The sequence below is a fragment of the Stegostoma tigrinum genome, chromosome 11 (genome assembly GCF_030684315.1).
Source record: "Stegostoma tigrinum isolate sSteTig4 chromosome 11, sSteTig4.hap1, whole genome shotgun sequence".
Taxonomy (NCBI): domain Eukaryota; kingdom Metazoa; phylum Chordata; class Chondrichthyes; order Orectolobiformes; family Stegostomatidae; genus Stegostoma; species Stegostoma tigrinum.
The window spans coordinates 16,006,863-16,023,640 of NC_081364.1; the positions used below are offsets into that span (position 1 = coordinate 16,006,863).

At 40.0% G+C, this 16,778-nt stretch overlaps 1 protein-coding gene across 1 annotated transcript in view; it reads right to left on the reverse strand.

The window, feature by feature from the left end:
• Window positions 1-152: 152 nt before the first annotated feature.
• Window positions 153-16,778, reverse strand: part of celsr3 (cadherin, EGF LAG seven-pass G-type receptor 3) — a 262,123-nt gene continuing 245,497 nt past the window's right edge. The window contains exons 34-36 of the mRNA XM_048547414.2: window positions 13,534-13,743; window positions 10,483-11,512; window positions 153-1,565 (exon numbers count right to left, since the gene is read on the reverse strand). Coding sequence (XP_048403371.2) covers window positions 1,538-1,565; window positions 10,483-11,512; window positions 13,534-13,743 — 1,268 coding nt within the window. The 3' untranslated portion in view covers window positions 153-1,537. The remainder of the gene's footprint in view (window positions 1,566-10,482; window positions 11,513-13,533; window positions 13,744-16,778) is intronic.

Genomic DNA, 16,778 nt, shown 5'->3' on the forward strand with positions numbered 1-16,778 from the left:
TAAAATGTGAGGCTGGATGAACACAGCAGGCCCAGCAGCATCTCAGGAGCACAAAAGCTGACGTTTCGGGCCTAGATCCTTCATCAGAGAGCAGTCAGCTTTTGTGCTCCTGAGATGCTGTTGGGCCTGCTGTGTTCATCCAGCCTCACATTTTATTATCCTGCAACAGATTATACCCGGTCAGAACTAGAATTCACTAGAATTTCTGGAACTGTACACCTGCATTTCTGGAATATATGGATAATATTCATTTGAGATTCTCAGAAGTTGCATTCCACTGTTAAGATGTGCATTAGCTTATTTTGTGAACACCGTGTTGAGTAGGAATGCACAGAGAAATTTATGAGCTACATTACAGCATGAACTTAACCAGTATGTACTATGTTTATAAATAAACTCTTGTTTAAGATTTATATGTCTCCTGACCACGATATAATGATGATTTCTGCTGTGAAGCCCTCCTCTACTTAATGAATAGATTTATTTCCTGGACAAAGATTTAGGGTGCCTTGCCTGTCATATAAGCATTTACGTACCATAATAGTGCAGAACCTTCAAATATCACAACTGGAAACACGTTTATAAAAATAATGGTTCCATTATTTTAGATAAAAAGTTTGTTGGAGCGATTTTGCATGTTTTCTTAAAGGAGCCTTGTGAATGGCTAATTGCACCATCTTCTCAACTCACCAGATTAAACTGAGTCATCTGAGTGCATGTACTGATTTGGCAGTGCAATGCTTATTTGTGCACTTGTGAGGGGGAGTGAAATTATTCACAACAGCAGGTTATTCAGTAACATGTTCTATATGATGCAGATTGGCATAAACTGGACAACTCCAAACTCATCAATTGCATCATTTCCTCCTGAACAAAGAGATACTGGATTGCAAGTCAATCTCCATCAGGCTGTACTGGAGGAGCAAACTACATGTTGCTACTTACAGTATGAATAGAGTAAACTCTCAATTAGTCCCAAATGCAGTTATTACCATATTAATATTTATCACTTCCAATGGATAACATGAGCCTGTAATTATTCCACTGTAAAGATTAATGAGAACTTGAAGAAATATAGGCTGTTGCAGATCTTGAGCTTGAACACTAGAGGATGGCAGTAGTTTTCTTCCTTATTTAACCTATCTACCCTGTTATCTACCATAAAACTCTACAGAGAAAGATGAATGTTGCCGCTAATAGAGGAGATCATCTCTCTCTCAAGTGGGTGTGGAAATTAATATTCTCTAGTCTGGAATGTTCAATATTCTTTGCTTTTTTGGCACTCACATTGGTGCCCGAATCAGTGCGATTTTAAAAGTTGATAAGGTCCTCTGATAGGAACAATTTTGAGAATGAAGTAATATCTATTTCCCTTTTGTTTAAGGACCCAATATTCTGCAGGCTGTGGCTAACTGCTTTGATCCCTTGGTTTTAGGTAGAGTGATTTGTCCTGTTTCTCAGTAACATTTGGTCTTCGTGCCACTTCAGCCTTCGGGTATCCAGAGACAAAACGCAGACACAGGAAAGTGATATTGCCTCAAGACTGCGTGTCAGTTCTTGCCATTCTGTTTAAATAAAAGCAAATTAAGAATGCACTTATTTTAAATTCAATCAAGAGCAAGCAGCAGTGTTAAGCATCAGAATTCAGCATGTTCAAAAATAACTGGTTAGTGCATTTTAAAACAAACAAGTTGATCAAACTCAATGCAGATACAGTCTCAATTTCAGAGTATAGGACTGATTTCTACCTACTATTTAACCTCAGTTGTGCTGATTTTTATTTTCATCCACAGAATCCATTTAATCTCCACAGTGTGGAAACAGGTCATTTGGCTCAAAAAGCCCTCACCAATTCTCTGAATAGACCATAAGACATAGGAGTGGAAGTACGGCCATTCGGCCCATTAAGTCCACTCCGCCATTTAAATCATGGCTGATGGGCATTTCAACTCCACTTTCCTGCACTCTCCCCGTATTTCTTGATTCCTTCTGAGATCAAGAATTTGTTGATCTCTGCCTTAAAGGCATCCAACGTCCCGGCCTCCACTGCACTCCGTGCAATGAATTCCACAAGCCCACCACTCTCTGGCTGAAGAAATGTTATCTCATTTCAGTTTTAAATTTACCCCCTCTAATTTTAAGGCTATGCCCACAGGTCCTAGTCTCCCTGCCTAACGGAAACAACTTCCTAGCGTTCACCCCTTCTAAACCATGCATTATCTTGGAAGTTTCTATTATATCTCCCCTCAATCTTCTAAACTCTAATGAGTACAATCCCAGGATCCTTAGCCGTTCATTATACGTTAAACCTACCATTCCAGGGATCATCCGTGTGAATCTCCGCTGGACATGCTCCAGGGCTAATATGTCCTTCCTGAGGTGTGGGGCCCAAAATTGGACACAGTATTCTAAACGGGGCCTAACTACAGCTTTATAAAGCCTCAGAAGCACATCGCTGCTTTTATATTCCAACCCTCTTGAGATAAATGACAACATTACATTCGCTTTCTTAATTACGGACTCTACCTGCAAGTTAACCTTTCGAGAATCCTGGACTAACACTCCCAGATCCCTTTGTACTTCTGCTTTGAGAATTTTCTCACCATTTAGAAAATAGTCCATGCCTGTATTCTTTTTTCCAAAATGCAAAACCTCACATTTACTCACATTGAATTTCATCAGCCATTTCCTGGACCACTCTCCTAAACTGTCTAAATCTTTCTGCAGCTTCCCCACCTCCTCAGTACTACCTGCCTGTCCATCTATCTTTGTATCATCGGTAAACTTCGCCAGAATGCCCCCAGTCCCTTCATCCAGATCATTAATATATAAGGTGAACAGTTGCGGCCCCAACACTGAACCCTGCGGGACACCACTCGTCACTGGTTGCCATTCCGAAAAAGAGCCTTTTATCCCAACTCTCTGCCTTCTGTCAGACTGCCAATCCTCAATCCAAGCCAGATAGCACCCCACCCTGTCTCACCCAGCTACCTATCCCTGCATTTCTCATGGCCAATCCACCTAATCTACACATCCCTGGACACTATGGGCAACTTAGCATGGCCAATCCACCTTAACCGCACATCTTTGGACTGTCAGAGGAAACTTGAGCACCCCGTGAAAACCCACACAGACATGGGGAGAACATGGAAACTCTACACAGTCACCTGAGGCCGGAATCTCAGGTCCCTGAAGCTGTGAGGCAGCAGTGCTAACCACTGAGCCACCATGCCACCCCAAAAATTATACCCTTAGACCAACGAGCCATCGCCAGGCCAAACTGGACCTCATTTCTAATTGAAGAACAAAACTTAAATTGAAGATCACTAGCAATCTCAAAGTTGCAGTGAAACGTACCAAATTCAAATATAGCGTGGACAAATGAAAGTTAGTAATATCGCAAGCTAGGACTACAATACTCTGAAAAGTGGGGCTGAACTCCAGTAATGGCATACAATCAGAAGTGAAGCCAGACATTATCAAGAATCAGAACTGAGACATCAAAATCAAACTCATGTGAAAACTAGCATTTTTATTAACCTCATCATTAACAAACTCATTGTTGTGAAGTGGTGGCTTAGAGATTGGGCCTGGCAGAAGCCACCTGAAGTTCGGTACAGAAAGATAAACATATTGGGTATCTTTAGTAAGTTTTCTCATACATGCCATTTTGAGCAGCAAAGGGCGGGTGCTTACCCAAAAGGACAGATAGTAATAAAAAGGAGAACTGATTATCTGGTTTAACAAGGTGTAGGGCTGGATGAACACAACAGGCCAAGCAGAATCAGAGGAGCAGGAAAGCTGATGTTTCGGGTATAGACCTTTCTTAAAAAAATCTAGCTTCATTTTCTGAAGAAGGGTCTAGACCTAAAATGCCAGCTTTCCTGCTCCTCTGATGCTGCTTGGCCCGCTGTGTCCATCCAGCTCTACACTTTGTTATATCAGATTCTCCAGCATTGGCAGTTCCTACTATCTCTGTAACTGATTATCTGGGCCTTGTTTGCTGCATGGTCAAGTTAGATCTATTCATTGATATCAGTTTGCAGGTTAGAGAATAGCACTAGTATTGCATTAGAGAGTGAATTTTAACTGCATACTATGTATATTGGCGAATCAACAAGAAATATTTGCAAAGTGAATGAATTAGAGGAAATATGGTTTGTCTAAGGTAAGAGGAAATGTGGTCTATTTAAATTCATTTTGGAATGTTATATATAAAACAAATGAACTATGCTAATGATACACAACACAAGTCAATGCCTTGTATTTCACACTCTTATATTGCTAAAGCATTGAAATCCTGTGTGGTGGGGTGAATACAACTTAATTCATTTGAAATTTTTTTTCACTAGGTACACGTGAAATGGAACAGTGCAACTACTTAGAGCGTTCCGTGGCAATGAGGCCAGACTTATCCTTCATACCAATTGGAAGAAATATGATCAACTGAAGTTTATATAACTTAATAACTAAGGTTAGATAAGAGGGGTGAAAAGAAACAGTGTGTGGAGTATGAACACATGAATGAAGCAGTTAGGAAAGATGGCTGGTTTCTGTGCTGAGGATGTCAAGTTTTATGTAACTGAACAAGATTTGTATATCAGATGTTCAGTGTGTGTACATACGATATTCAATGTTAATAGGTTCAAGCAGGGTAGATCAAAATACACGTAGTGAAAGGGAACTGCAAGTAATTGATCCCCTTTGGCATAACAGAATTCCAGTTTAATGTATGTGGTAGAGGTGTGGCCCATTCCTCGATCCTGCACCACTGCATTCACCCAAGCTATCTTTCACTTTACACGGAGGTCAAAGATGGACCACATGGATACCATTTACAAAGCTCTAGATAAAGGTGGAGAAAGGATATACCCAATACCACCCTCATCCTGATGGCAAACTTTGTATTTGGCTACATGAAGCTGTGTGTTGACCAGCAGTACGCAAACACCAAGTGTCACTACGCACTGAGGTTCTATCTGTCCCTAGCGGTATGAAGGATAAGTCTGGCCTCGTTGCCACGGAACGCTCTAAGTAGTTGCACTGTTCCATTTCACGTGTACCTCGTGAAAAAAAATCACCTTTGACCTCAAGTATATCAAGCAGTGATGAGCACATAGCATCCTTGAGACCATGCGGGGAAAAAAAGACGGTTGGTTCTGTCAGGTGGTTCCGCAAGCAGATTGTCAGTCATTTGGCAGACTGTTTCATTGCTAGAACTTTCCAAAAAGCACCAAGACGTTGCTTGGTGGGTGGTGAGGAGAGAACTACCTGGCTGATCCTACATGTACGCCCGGACTTTCTGTACCACCGCACGCTGCCCTCAAAGCAGCTGTGATGGGATACAGACTCTCACACAACTCATTCTGGAATAGGCCTTTGCAAATACAGTCTGAACAGAGATACAGTGGCTTTTGTTGAGGTTCGTTCGAAGCAGTCGAAGCATGACGTAGTACTCGGTGCTCTACAGGCTGTTCCGCGGGACACACACAGACGCAAATATCTACTGCACCTGGAGGACCATCAACACAGTGAAAGATGATCTTTGGCCAGCCCAATAACCTGTTGGTTTCCAGTGATCAAAGTGGATCTTGACTGAGTGTCGCAGCCAGTGCAAGGTCCAGGGCTAAATACTGAGGGATGCATTAGAGCTTGGGATAGCTGCTGTCAGGACAGAGTGGGGAAAGACAAACATCTAAGGTCTTTCTGCCAAAATACAAGGGTCTGTTCAGTTGTGAGACCTTCCTATTGCCTCAAAATGAATGTAAATAACTTCTTGCATGAGTAGAAAATGCCTTTTTTTTTGCAACAGCAGGAAAGCTCTATGAAATGTCAAAATTTCAATGTTTTGTTTGGTGTTTTTCTCTACAAAGACGGTATAGGATTGATTTAGAACCTTTGTATGTACTTACGGATGATTTTTATGAATAAATTACATTTTTGCAGTAAAACAATTATTGAATGATTCTTTTTGTGCTCTCTGCCTGAAGGCACGTCCAACCTACAGCCTTCATCATGGGTAGGGCAAAGAAGTAGATCTTGATACCATCCCACTGAGAACATAAATTGAACTACTTGCTTGAGGTATCAAGCTGATCAAAACCAGGGTTCATCTAACTATGTGCGCTGGCCCCAGGAGTCCAGTTTGAGGCGACAACACACTTCCACACACATGCTGTAGCCTGGAGGTATAGATAGTGATTGCAGAGGCTTCAATTTCCTTTCCTTCACCTGGCTGATCAGGAATCAGTCCCTTTCTTTACTGCTCGCTATCAGTGTGTTGTAAGGATTTACACGTTGATACTCAGCCATGTTATGAGTGAATCTTTCTTGGTCATCATGTTCTCAGATGGGACTTAATGAGTTATTACACATTGAGGTTGGTGCAGCATTAACTTTTGAAACTGGATGTCGATGTGTTAGCACGCCGATTGCTGTCTGCGGAACCTCTGAGCAGCCATGACCATGTAGATTAGAAAAAATGTTACACACGTCTGAGTAACAACATGGGTTGATTTATTTTCACAACTCTGAAATAATGCAACTCAGAAGGGTGAGCTGAAAGTCAAATCTTGTCATAATGAAGTTGGTTGTAAACTGCAACACTAGTGCTTGGTTGGGGATCAAACTCCAAAAATCATTATGAAATTCTAACTCTTTCAAAATTTACTTGTAACAGGCTGTCACTTATTGGTTTCATGCCCAAGATAATTTTATAGCAATGAGTGAAAAAATTTATTTCAAAGTAACATGTTTCATTACATTTTTGAATTGGTTCTAAATCTTGGTTACTTGAGCAACATTACAGTCATGGAGATACACGGCATGGAAACAGACCCTTCAAATCATCTCTTCCATGAAGACTAGATATCCTAGATACATTTAGTCCCATTTGCCAGCATTTGCCCCATATCCCTATAAAATCTTCCTATTCATCTACACAACCAGATGCCTTTTAAATGTTGTAATTGTATCAGCTCCACCACTTATTGTGGGCAGTTTCTCCATACACTTACCACCCTCTGCATGAAAGAGTTGCTCCTTAGGTCCCTTTTAAATCTTTCCTCTCTCACCTTAAACCTATGCCCTCTAGTTTCGGACTTTCCACCCCAGGGAAAAGGCCTTGTCTATTTACCCCAGTGAAATTAGTCCCAGTCTATTTAGTCTTTCCCTATAGCTTAAACCATCCAATCCTGGCAATATCTTAGTAAAATCTTCTCTGAACTCTTTCAAGTTTCACACCATCCTTCCTACGGCAGGGAGATCAGAATTGCACAAGTATTCCAAAACTGGGATAACCAATGTCCTATACAACTGCAACATGACCTTCCAAAACCTACACTCAATGCACTGACCAATAAAGGCAAGTATACCAAACGCCTTCTTCACTATCCTATCTACCTGCGACTCCATTTCAAGGAACTATGAACCTGCACTCCAAGGTCGCTTTGTTCAGCAACACTCCCCAGCACCTTACCATTAAGTGTATAAATCCTGCCCTGGCTTGCCTTTCCAAAATGCAGCACTTCATGTTTACCCAAATTAAACTCCGTCTGCCACTCCTCGGTCCATTGGCTCATCTGATCAACATACTGTTGTACTCTGAGGTAGCTGCCTTCAATGTCTGTGAAACCTTCAGTTTCATTTGTAAACTTACTAACCATATCTCTTATATTCACATCCAAATCATTTATGTAAATGATGAAAAGCAGCACACCCAGCACTGATCCTTGTGGTGATCCACTGATCACCAGCCTCTAGTCTGAAAAGCAACCCTTCACCACCATCTCCTGTCTCCTGCCTTTGCACCAGTTTTGTACCCAAATCGCTAGTTCTCCGTGTTCCATGTGACCTAACCTTGCTAACCAGTCTACCATGCAGAACCTTGTCAAATGCCTTACTGAAGTCCATATAGATCACGTCCACCACTCTGCCATCATCAATCCTCTTTGAAACTTCTCCAAAAAAACTCAATCAAGCTCGTGAGACACGATTTTCCACGCACAAAGCCACGTTGACCGTCCCTAATCAGTCCTTGCCTTTCCAAATACATGTAAATCCTGTCCTTTAGGATTCCCCCAATAACTTGCTCATCACTAACATCAGGCTCATTGGTTTATAGATCCCTTAGATTTTGTTATCACATTTCTTGAACAGTGGCACCAAGTTAGTCAACCTCCAGTCTTTCGGCACCTCACCAGTGGCTATCGATGCTACAAATATCTCAATGAGCCCAACAATCACTTCCCTAGTTTTCCAAAGGGTTCTAGGGTACACCTGATCAGGTCCCGGGAATTTATCCACTTATACGCCTTTAAGCTGTACAGCACGTCCTTCTTTCTAGAAAGGACATTTTTCAAGACGTAGTTATTATTTTCCCACAGTCTATATCTTTCATGCCCTTCTCCACAGTAAACTGTGATACAAAATACTCATTTAGTATCTCCTTCATTTCCTCAGCTCTACATGTAGGTGGCCTTGCAGATCTTTAAGGGGCCCTATTCTCTCCCTAGTTACCCTTTTGTCCTTAAAGTATTTATGAAAATCTCTTTGGTTCTTCTTAACCTTATTTGTTAAAGCTATCTCACTTGGCCACCCTGATTTCCCTCTTAGGTATACTCTTACTGCCTTTATACTATACTAGGGATTTAGCTGATTTCTGCTGTCTATACCTGATATGTTTCTTTCTTTTTCTTAACAAAGCCTCAATTTCTCTAGTCATCCATCATTCCGATCACTTGCCAACATTGCCCTTCACCATTACAGGAACATACTGTCTCCGGACTTTCATTTTCACTTGTGCTGAGTTTAATTGTTTTTCTTTCTTCATCAATCGGTAGTAGATTCGCCAACTTTAGGTACATTTAAGTCGTCACTGGATAAGCATATGGACGTACATGGAATAGTGTAGATTAGATAGGCTTCAGATCGGTATGACAGGTCAGCACAACATCGAGGGCCAAAGAGCCTGTACTGTGCTGTAATGTTCTACGTTCTATGTAATCATCCTTTTATTAGGCATCATAAAATCAAAATGTAAAGCATTTGCAGTAAGATACTGCATAAATACGGCAAATGGCTTTTTTTAAATGAGGCTGCTGATTAAGTATTGAATTATGGTACATTTTGAAATAACAAATTGTAGAGCTAGATAAACACAGCAGGCTAAGCAGCATCTTAGGAGCAGAAAAGCTGATGTTTCGGGCCTAGACCCTTCATCAGAAATCTCTACACTTTGTTATCTCAGATTCTCCAGCATCTGCGGTTCCTATTACATATGGTACATTTTGATTCCTTATGTGAATTAGATTAGAGATAAACAAATTCCTTACATTTACAGGCTATGCCTGTTAACTAAAGACTGATCATGCAGATTTCAGAGTTTAAAGACCACCATTGAAATCCTTTGTGACACCTTGTATGTCATCTCTTCAAATTCCAATCCAATATAATTTCTGTTTTCTGGCACATCTTTTTAATCTATACCAATGCCGTTTTAAGGCTTTTAAGAAATAATCTCCTTGAAGTCCAAGAACTTTTATTTAGGATGTTAAAGGAAGGTGTTTTCAGAATCAGTTAACATTCATCACATTTGTTTTCAATAATTAATTCAGAGAAGTGGGATTAAGATGTGAGATTTCATTTTATTCAGATAGAAGAGCTATAAAATGTCAGGTAAAGCCAGAAAAACTCTGAGAACTATCTGCATAAATTACATTTTGATAATGAACTAGTTTAGAAACACTCATCATCCTTGAATTGAATTATTGTATTTCTGTTTTACAGAGGCTTAATAACAAAGCAAGTATTTGCCTCAACTGATCCATATATGTTTATGCTTCAATCAAGTTTCATCCCAATCATTTTCAGCTAAACTAAAACCTTACATTTCAGATGCTGAGAAGTACTTCACTCTCCTCTATTAGGACTAATCTTCTCAACCATACTTTTCAATCTACATTTTCGCCTGGATGGGATTTGACTGAAAATAATGACATGAGAAAAACATACTGCCTCTTACTCTACATCACTGTTACCCACATCCTTAAAATTTTGGAATAAACAACTTCTTTTAGTGTCTCCTTCTTTCCATAATCAATTTTTAAGTTTCAAGCACAGTTACTGATTACTTCTTGATTTACCTTGGCTTTTCTCTCAATCTTCAGAAATGACAGTGTGCTTTACTATGGGTTTTTCTTCAAAGAATTCCTGGGTGAAAACTCATTGTGAATGACATGTCCAATGTTAAAAGATGTTAAAGACAAAGTAGTAAATTAGGAAGAAATAATTAGATAACACCAAGATTGAACTTTAAAAGTCTGAGGGAAGAAATGCAGAGAGGTTTGATGGCTTTATACAGTAAGTTGGTACTGCCCCAATAACTGACAATTGGCACAGTAATTCACAACAACTGGCATTTGAACCTTCAGTGCACATAATGTACATCACTGCTACACTTACATCAGGCCATTAGTTACTTACTCTGAATCTGGCGAAATCTCTGAGATGCTGTGAGATGTTGCAGAGTGCGGTGTTGAAGGGCATGGGGCAGAGGTCATTGAGGATGTCTGTGCCCCTGGAGGGGTAAAAGTCGTCTGTGGGGCAGATGGAGTGGTGGTGGAGGGAGCAGAAGAAAGGGCAGAAGAATTAAAAGAAGCAAGGATGGAGGATAGAATATCCAACTGCTCTGTAGAGGGTTGCCGGCTTGGTAGTGGCCCTAGTTGCTCTCTGGAAGGTTGTCTTCTGGGAAGAGTATTTAGCTGTTCTCTGGAGGGATGCCTGCTAGGCACTGGATCCAAACGCTCTCTGGATAAGTACCTGCGAGACATTGAGTCGAGTTGCTCTCGTGAAGAATATTGACTTGATGTTAGACCTAGTTGCTCTCTAGATGGTTGTCTTCTAGATAGGGCATCTACATGGTCTCTGGAGGGTTGTTTATTTGGCAGTGCCTCTAAATGTTCCCGGGACGCATGCCTACTGGGAACCGTGTTCATCTGCTCTCTAGACATTTGCCTATTGGGCACAGTGTTTAGCCATTCCTTGGACATTTGTCTTACAGGTAACACATCTAGATGTTCTCTGGAACCATGCCTCCTTGGTATTGAGTCTAGCTGTTCTCTGGACCCATGTCTACTCGGCACTCTGTCTTGATGTTCTCTAGCAGCATGCCTACTTGGGATTGTGTCTAGCTGTTCTCTGGACCCATGCCGGCTGGGAACAGTTTCTAGTCGGTCTCGTGATGCATGTCTGCTGGAGAGTGCATCCAGCTGTTCCTTGGACATATGTCTCCTGACTAGCATATCCAACTGTTCACGCGATGAATATCGGCTGGCCGGTTGAGACAGACTTCCTGCGCCGGAGTACATACGGCCATAGGAGGCTGCTGGAACAACCCTGGGACCTAGCGTTGAAGTATTGTACCAAGGCAACTCAATCTGCATTCTGTTGATGGAATTTGAACTTTCATTCTTCAGTGTTGCAGATGGGTATTGCATTCTGTTTTTCAGAATTCCTAGACAAAACATATAAACAACAGTTCATATTATTTCATGATTTTATGCTGAGTAAGGTGAGAAATGATAATACAGCCAAAGTAAATTATCCCTAATTTTCCCAGTTGCAAGTCAGAAAACTGTAGAGGCATAATAATTGAATTCTGTGTCCTCAAATCACGTCGAAGTAAAAACTGCCCAGTGTTTTCACTCCTGATTACTTGGGATTGTTTGGGATTTTGAGATAAATGAGGATTAAACTGTCAAAATACTGTGAAACTGACAGCAATCTCTGCCATTCACATAAGCAGAGATAAATCAGAAACCCAGAAGTTGCTGTCAGTGATTTCCCCAGAACTTCTAAAAAGTGTACTGCACAAACATTTGAAGCTGCAAAATAATTAGAAATCAATGAATTGATGTGAACTTCCACAATTTACACTATTATTTGCAATTACATGTCTTATGAAATAAATAAGTGGGGTTTTCAGCACACACTAGATCATAATTATTGACAAACAAGGCACTAAAAAACTAAATTTTGTGTTGGTAGAATATTGAATTTCTCCACGTTATGATACAAGCTCTATGGATTCATAACATTAAAAAATTATAAAGTTTTAGCTACTACCCAAACTCCCCTGATTATGTCCAAAACTTTACCTCACTTTCCGTAAGTTACAAAAATTGATTCAACAATTGCTTGTGGTTTTCCCATTTGCTGTCTGTGAGAACCACTTGTTGTGGCTGCTTGATGCTCTCAATTGCTAGAAATCCACTATTGCTGTTGCCAGAATGAAATTTACATTGGGAAACATGAAATCCATGGCACAGGACTCATTCAATCTTTTTCAGTAAATTCCTTCACAGTCAGCACTGACCACCATCATTTTGCTCCTGAACACAAAACTATTGGCCACGTCTGAATGTTCAGTTATAAAAAGATCACGTCTTCTCCTCAAACAGTTTGGCAGTTTTTGTTCTCTGTAATCATACTTGCAATTCTTCATTGAATAGAGGAGTTACAGCACCAAGAGATATATATCAGAATTTTTAGTGCTGAAAACAAAACTGGCCCAAAATAGAGGCCCACAATTGTTCATACAATCATCTTTCACTTGAAAGGAATGCATATCAAAGAACTGAAAGTGGAGGTTAGCACATAATTTTCAAGCTACACATTAGAATGCCTTGTAGTAGACTCATTTTGAAAAAATACTACTCAGAATTTTTAATTATAAAGTACCTAAGTTCATTATGACACACTTTCAAATCAGAAAGTGTTTTGCAGTATAATAGAATACAGCAAGCCTAACAGTCAGATAAGTTAACTTAACACCATTTACCATTTTGAGTTTTCACCTGAAGACTTACTCTAAAAACGTAACCTAAAAGTTTTGTTCTTTAGGTTTGTATGACACAATTCAACGCTTGATTGCATCACAGCCTTTTTTGCATGGGAGTATAATAAATCTGTTCATGTCAAGCCATTCAATGTGAGTCTGTCTTCTGCTTTATGTCAGGCAAACAGAAATATGAAGGAAAGGCAAAAACTTTCCCTAATCCACACACATTTATGGTAGACATTGGCACAACATCAAAACACAAGAGTTTTTGTGTTCTTTGATGTGTATTACTGCATGTTACTGTGCGTGTCCTGACCAACATTTGGTCAGCAATTGCATCAGTAAAGACACATTATCTGGCTACCATGGTGCGTTTGTAAAATCTCACTGTGTACAAATTAGCTGCCTTGTATTACAGCAGTGACTACGTTTCAAAGTATCTGAGAAGTACTTTGGGATGTCCTGAAGGCACAAGGCTATAATAATGCATGACTTTTCCTATTTCTGGTGTATCTCATTGTTCCATATTTTGCATCTTGATTTTTACCATCACTCTTCATATTACATCTTACAGCCTTCAGGTGGCTAGCCTGTGGATCTTCTCTACTGGTCCCCTTTTTGGATCCTGTATTTACAATATCAGTTCAATAATTCTTCAGCAATGCTGAGGATTCTTTTTGCAATCTTTTCTTTACCTTTTCGCTGTCGGTCTTGTTTTAATAGATGGGTTGGTGTATTCTCATCACCGCTTGCATTGGATGGGTCAGGTTGGTTGTTGTTAGTGGCATCCTTATTGAAATCAAGGCCCAACTTTCTTTCTGAGCCCCACTTCTGCAGTGAGCAGGCATGGACTTCACACTCACCCAGTGCTGGCCAATAGGATATTAAATCATTGCCATCACAATCTGTAAAATATAATGAAGCATTTTACAGGCCCTGCCTGCATTAAACAAAGTGCAAGTTCTGTGAAAATTTTACCACAGCAAAGAATTGGGAATTAGCACAGAATAGTCTAGAGTTCCTGCTCTCAAGCAGAGCCTCTGCTGATTCAAAAAAGAGGTGGTAAAGTTCAGCTGTGAGGATCTTGTGCCCAAGACAGTGCCTACCACATTTCGTACGGAAAATAAATTTCAGGCTGGGGAAAAAGATGTGCTGTTGGTAAACTTAATCCTCAAGAATTATGCTGATTTCATTTGTTTCTGGCCTTTTCCAGCCTCAAGGATTGCCCATATGAAGTGGAATCATAAGAATCCCTCTGACCTGTTTGATTGAATCTGATTCTTAAATGCATATCATTTCTCATTTATCATTGAGGTTTGTTTGCATTTTGTTCTCTTCATTATTGTTTGATGTTGAGTGCAACTTTTCCGTATCTATAAAACACCTGATTTGGGAATAATTTTCTGCAGTTTTTTTTGCTCAGCACTGCTATAGCAGTAGTCACAACAGGGTGGAATGGAATTCCTTCAGTATTTCTGATGACAATGCAACATTTGGATGAGATAATCTGTATTCACTAGGGCAACAAATGTTGGTACACACCTACAGTTACAGACTAAGTCATCCAGACTGCCCATAATAATGCTCTTCAAATGTAGCAGTATGGGCATAAACATGTCTAGATCCTTTCAACCCACTACTGGTACTATGTCAAACCTTTCCACAGAGAAGAACAAAAGAGCATTTGTGTTTGCCAGGGGCAACATTCATCACTTTCTCCTTTGCTAGATCCATTAACCTAGCCAACGATAAAGTGCTCTTGGATATCAAAATCTCACATGTACGGGGTGCAATAGGTACCGCCCAAGATTTGTATAGACTGTTGAAACAGGTTGCCATCTCTGCCAGGTGGGAGGCTATCTAGTGGACTGTCTACCCTGAAGGCCCAAAGAAGGCAGTATCTGAATCACATTGGCATTCTGAATGTGATTATGCCTCCCCATTGGGTTTCTGTTCACTTCATTTTTGTCTGATGTTTCTTCGCCCTGGTGCACATTCTATGCTTTATAAATATTTCAGATTCATTCAGAAGCTCAACAGAGATTGAAAGATTTTTTGCTCACTCTTGTGTGTATGTCCCTCACATGAGGTGCTTGGCAAATCTTGTAGCTACAACATCATTTCTCGGGTTAGCAATGTTAAAACCAAGGCTATGTTTACGACCTTACACTGATTATACATAAAACTGTGTCACCAAACCAGAGTACTCCAGGCTAACTCATTTTGCACAGTTCTTACCATTCTTACAAAAAAAGGTTAAAAATGTTGTTACAACTCTGTTTATTTAATGGATCATTCAGTGCTAACCTTGAATGCGGCAGGGATTTGCCAATATCTTTACATTTACAGCATTTTTTCTTTCTTTATAATAGCACTTCATGCATGTTCTCTGCAGTATTCTTAGAAGAGGGGAACTTACCTATAGTAGTGAGTAAGTCAGAAACTTAAAAATGCTGCATGTTTGACACTAACAGCTTTGTTATGTCAATATAAAACTTACCTTGGTTAAATTGCTAAATTCACCAAGAAATGTGGAGAGATTTCATAAACTTCTTCATAAACACACTGACCTGATAAATAAATATAACTAATATACCACAGTCACACTCGAGAAGCATATCAAAATGTCATAATAAAACAAAGAACTGTGGATGCTAGAGATTTGAAACAAAAACAGGAATAAATGGAGAAACTCAGCAGGCCCGGCAGCATCTGTGGGAGGAAGCCAGTTAATGCTTTGAGTCCCGATGCACTAGTTCTGTTGGTATTTTTGTTTGGGTATATACACTGCTCATTGCACAATGTTCAGCTCCACAACTGGTTGTACAACTCTTCGGATACTGAAATGGTACACACCCACATGCAGCAAGGCCTGAACAACAATCAGACTTGGGCTTGTAAGTAACAACGAAAATTCACATCACACAACTGCCAGGTAATGACCATTGTGAACAACTGAAAGTACGATCATTTTCCCTTGGTTTTCAATGACTGCAACTGTCAAACTGCCCGCCTATTAAAATCCTGGCGTCACTACTGACCAGAAACCTAACAGGACCAGCCACGTAAACAATGGGGTGAGGATAACAAGTCTGAGAGAATTACTTAATGGTGAGTAACTTGAGCTTTAGTTTCTCAGAATCTTTCCACCATTTACAAGGATGAAGCTTGGTGCATGATTGAATACTCTCAAATTGACGGGATGAGTGTCTTTCAACAGCATAAAAAAGTTGCTCAATCCAAGTCAAGACAACAAACTGAGCATTCACTCCCTCCACCACTGTGCACTGAATCATCTCCAAGATACACAGAAGCAACATGTTGAGGTTTCTGTGAGTCAAGACCCTTAAAGCTGCAATGTATATCACTTGGAAGAACAGCAGGCTCATGGGAACACCACAGCAATCTGGCTTGGAAATAAATTGCTGTTCCTACAGCATCATCAGTTTAAACTCCTGAACTGCTTGCATTACATGGCAGCATCCTGACCACAAAAGGTTAAAGGAAGTGGTCCAGAATCACTTTTTGATAGCATTTAGCAAAAAGCAATGAATGCAAGTCTTGTCAGCCGATCCCATGAACAAACATGAACAATAATTATAATCATGCTGTTGAAATTTGCAAAAGGACAATTTAGACTGCATAACTACTCAAATATGAGCCGCTCAATATTTTATCTGAGAAAATATCCATCTGGAGGAAAACAGGGAAATGTTGAGCAAACAGAAACAAAAGAACTTCTTCACTATTAGAATGTCAATAATCTTGAGGCCATGGTATATCCATATTTTCTAACAAACTCAAAGAGACAGAAAACCTAAAAGGGGGAAATATTATTAGGAGAGGTGGGAAAAAATGAACAGGGAAAAATAAATACGACGATGTTAGAGTTAGAATTTTACAATAAAGTTGGATTCGGGTCAGTTGTGCCTATGCTGGC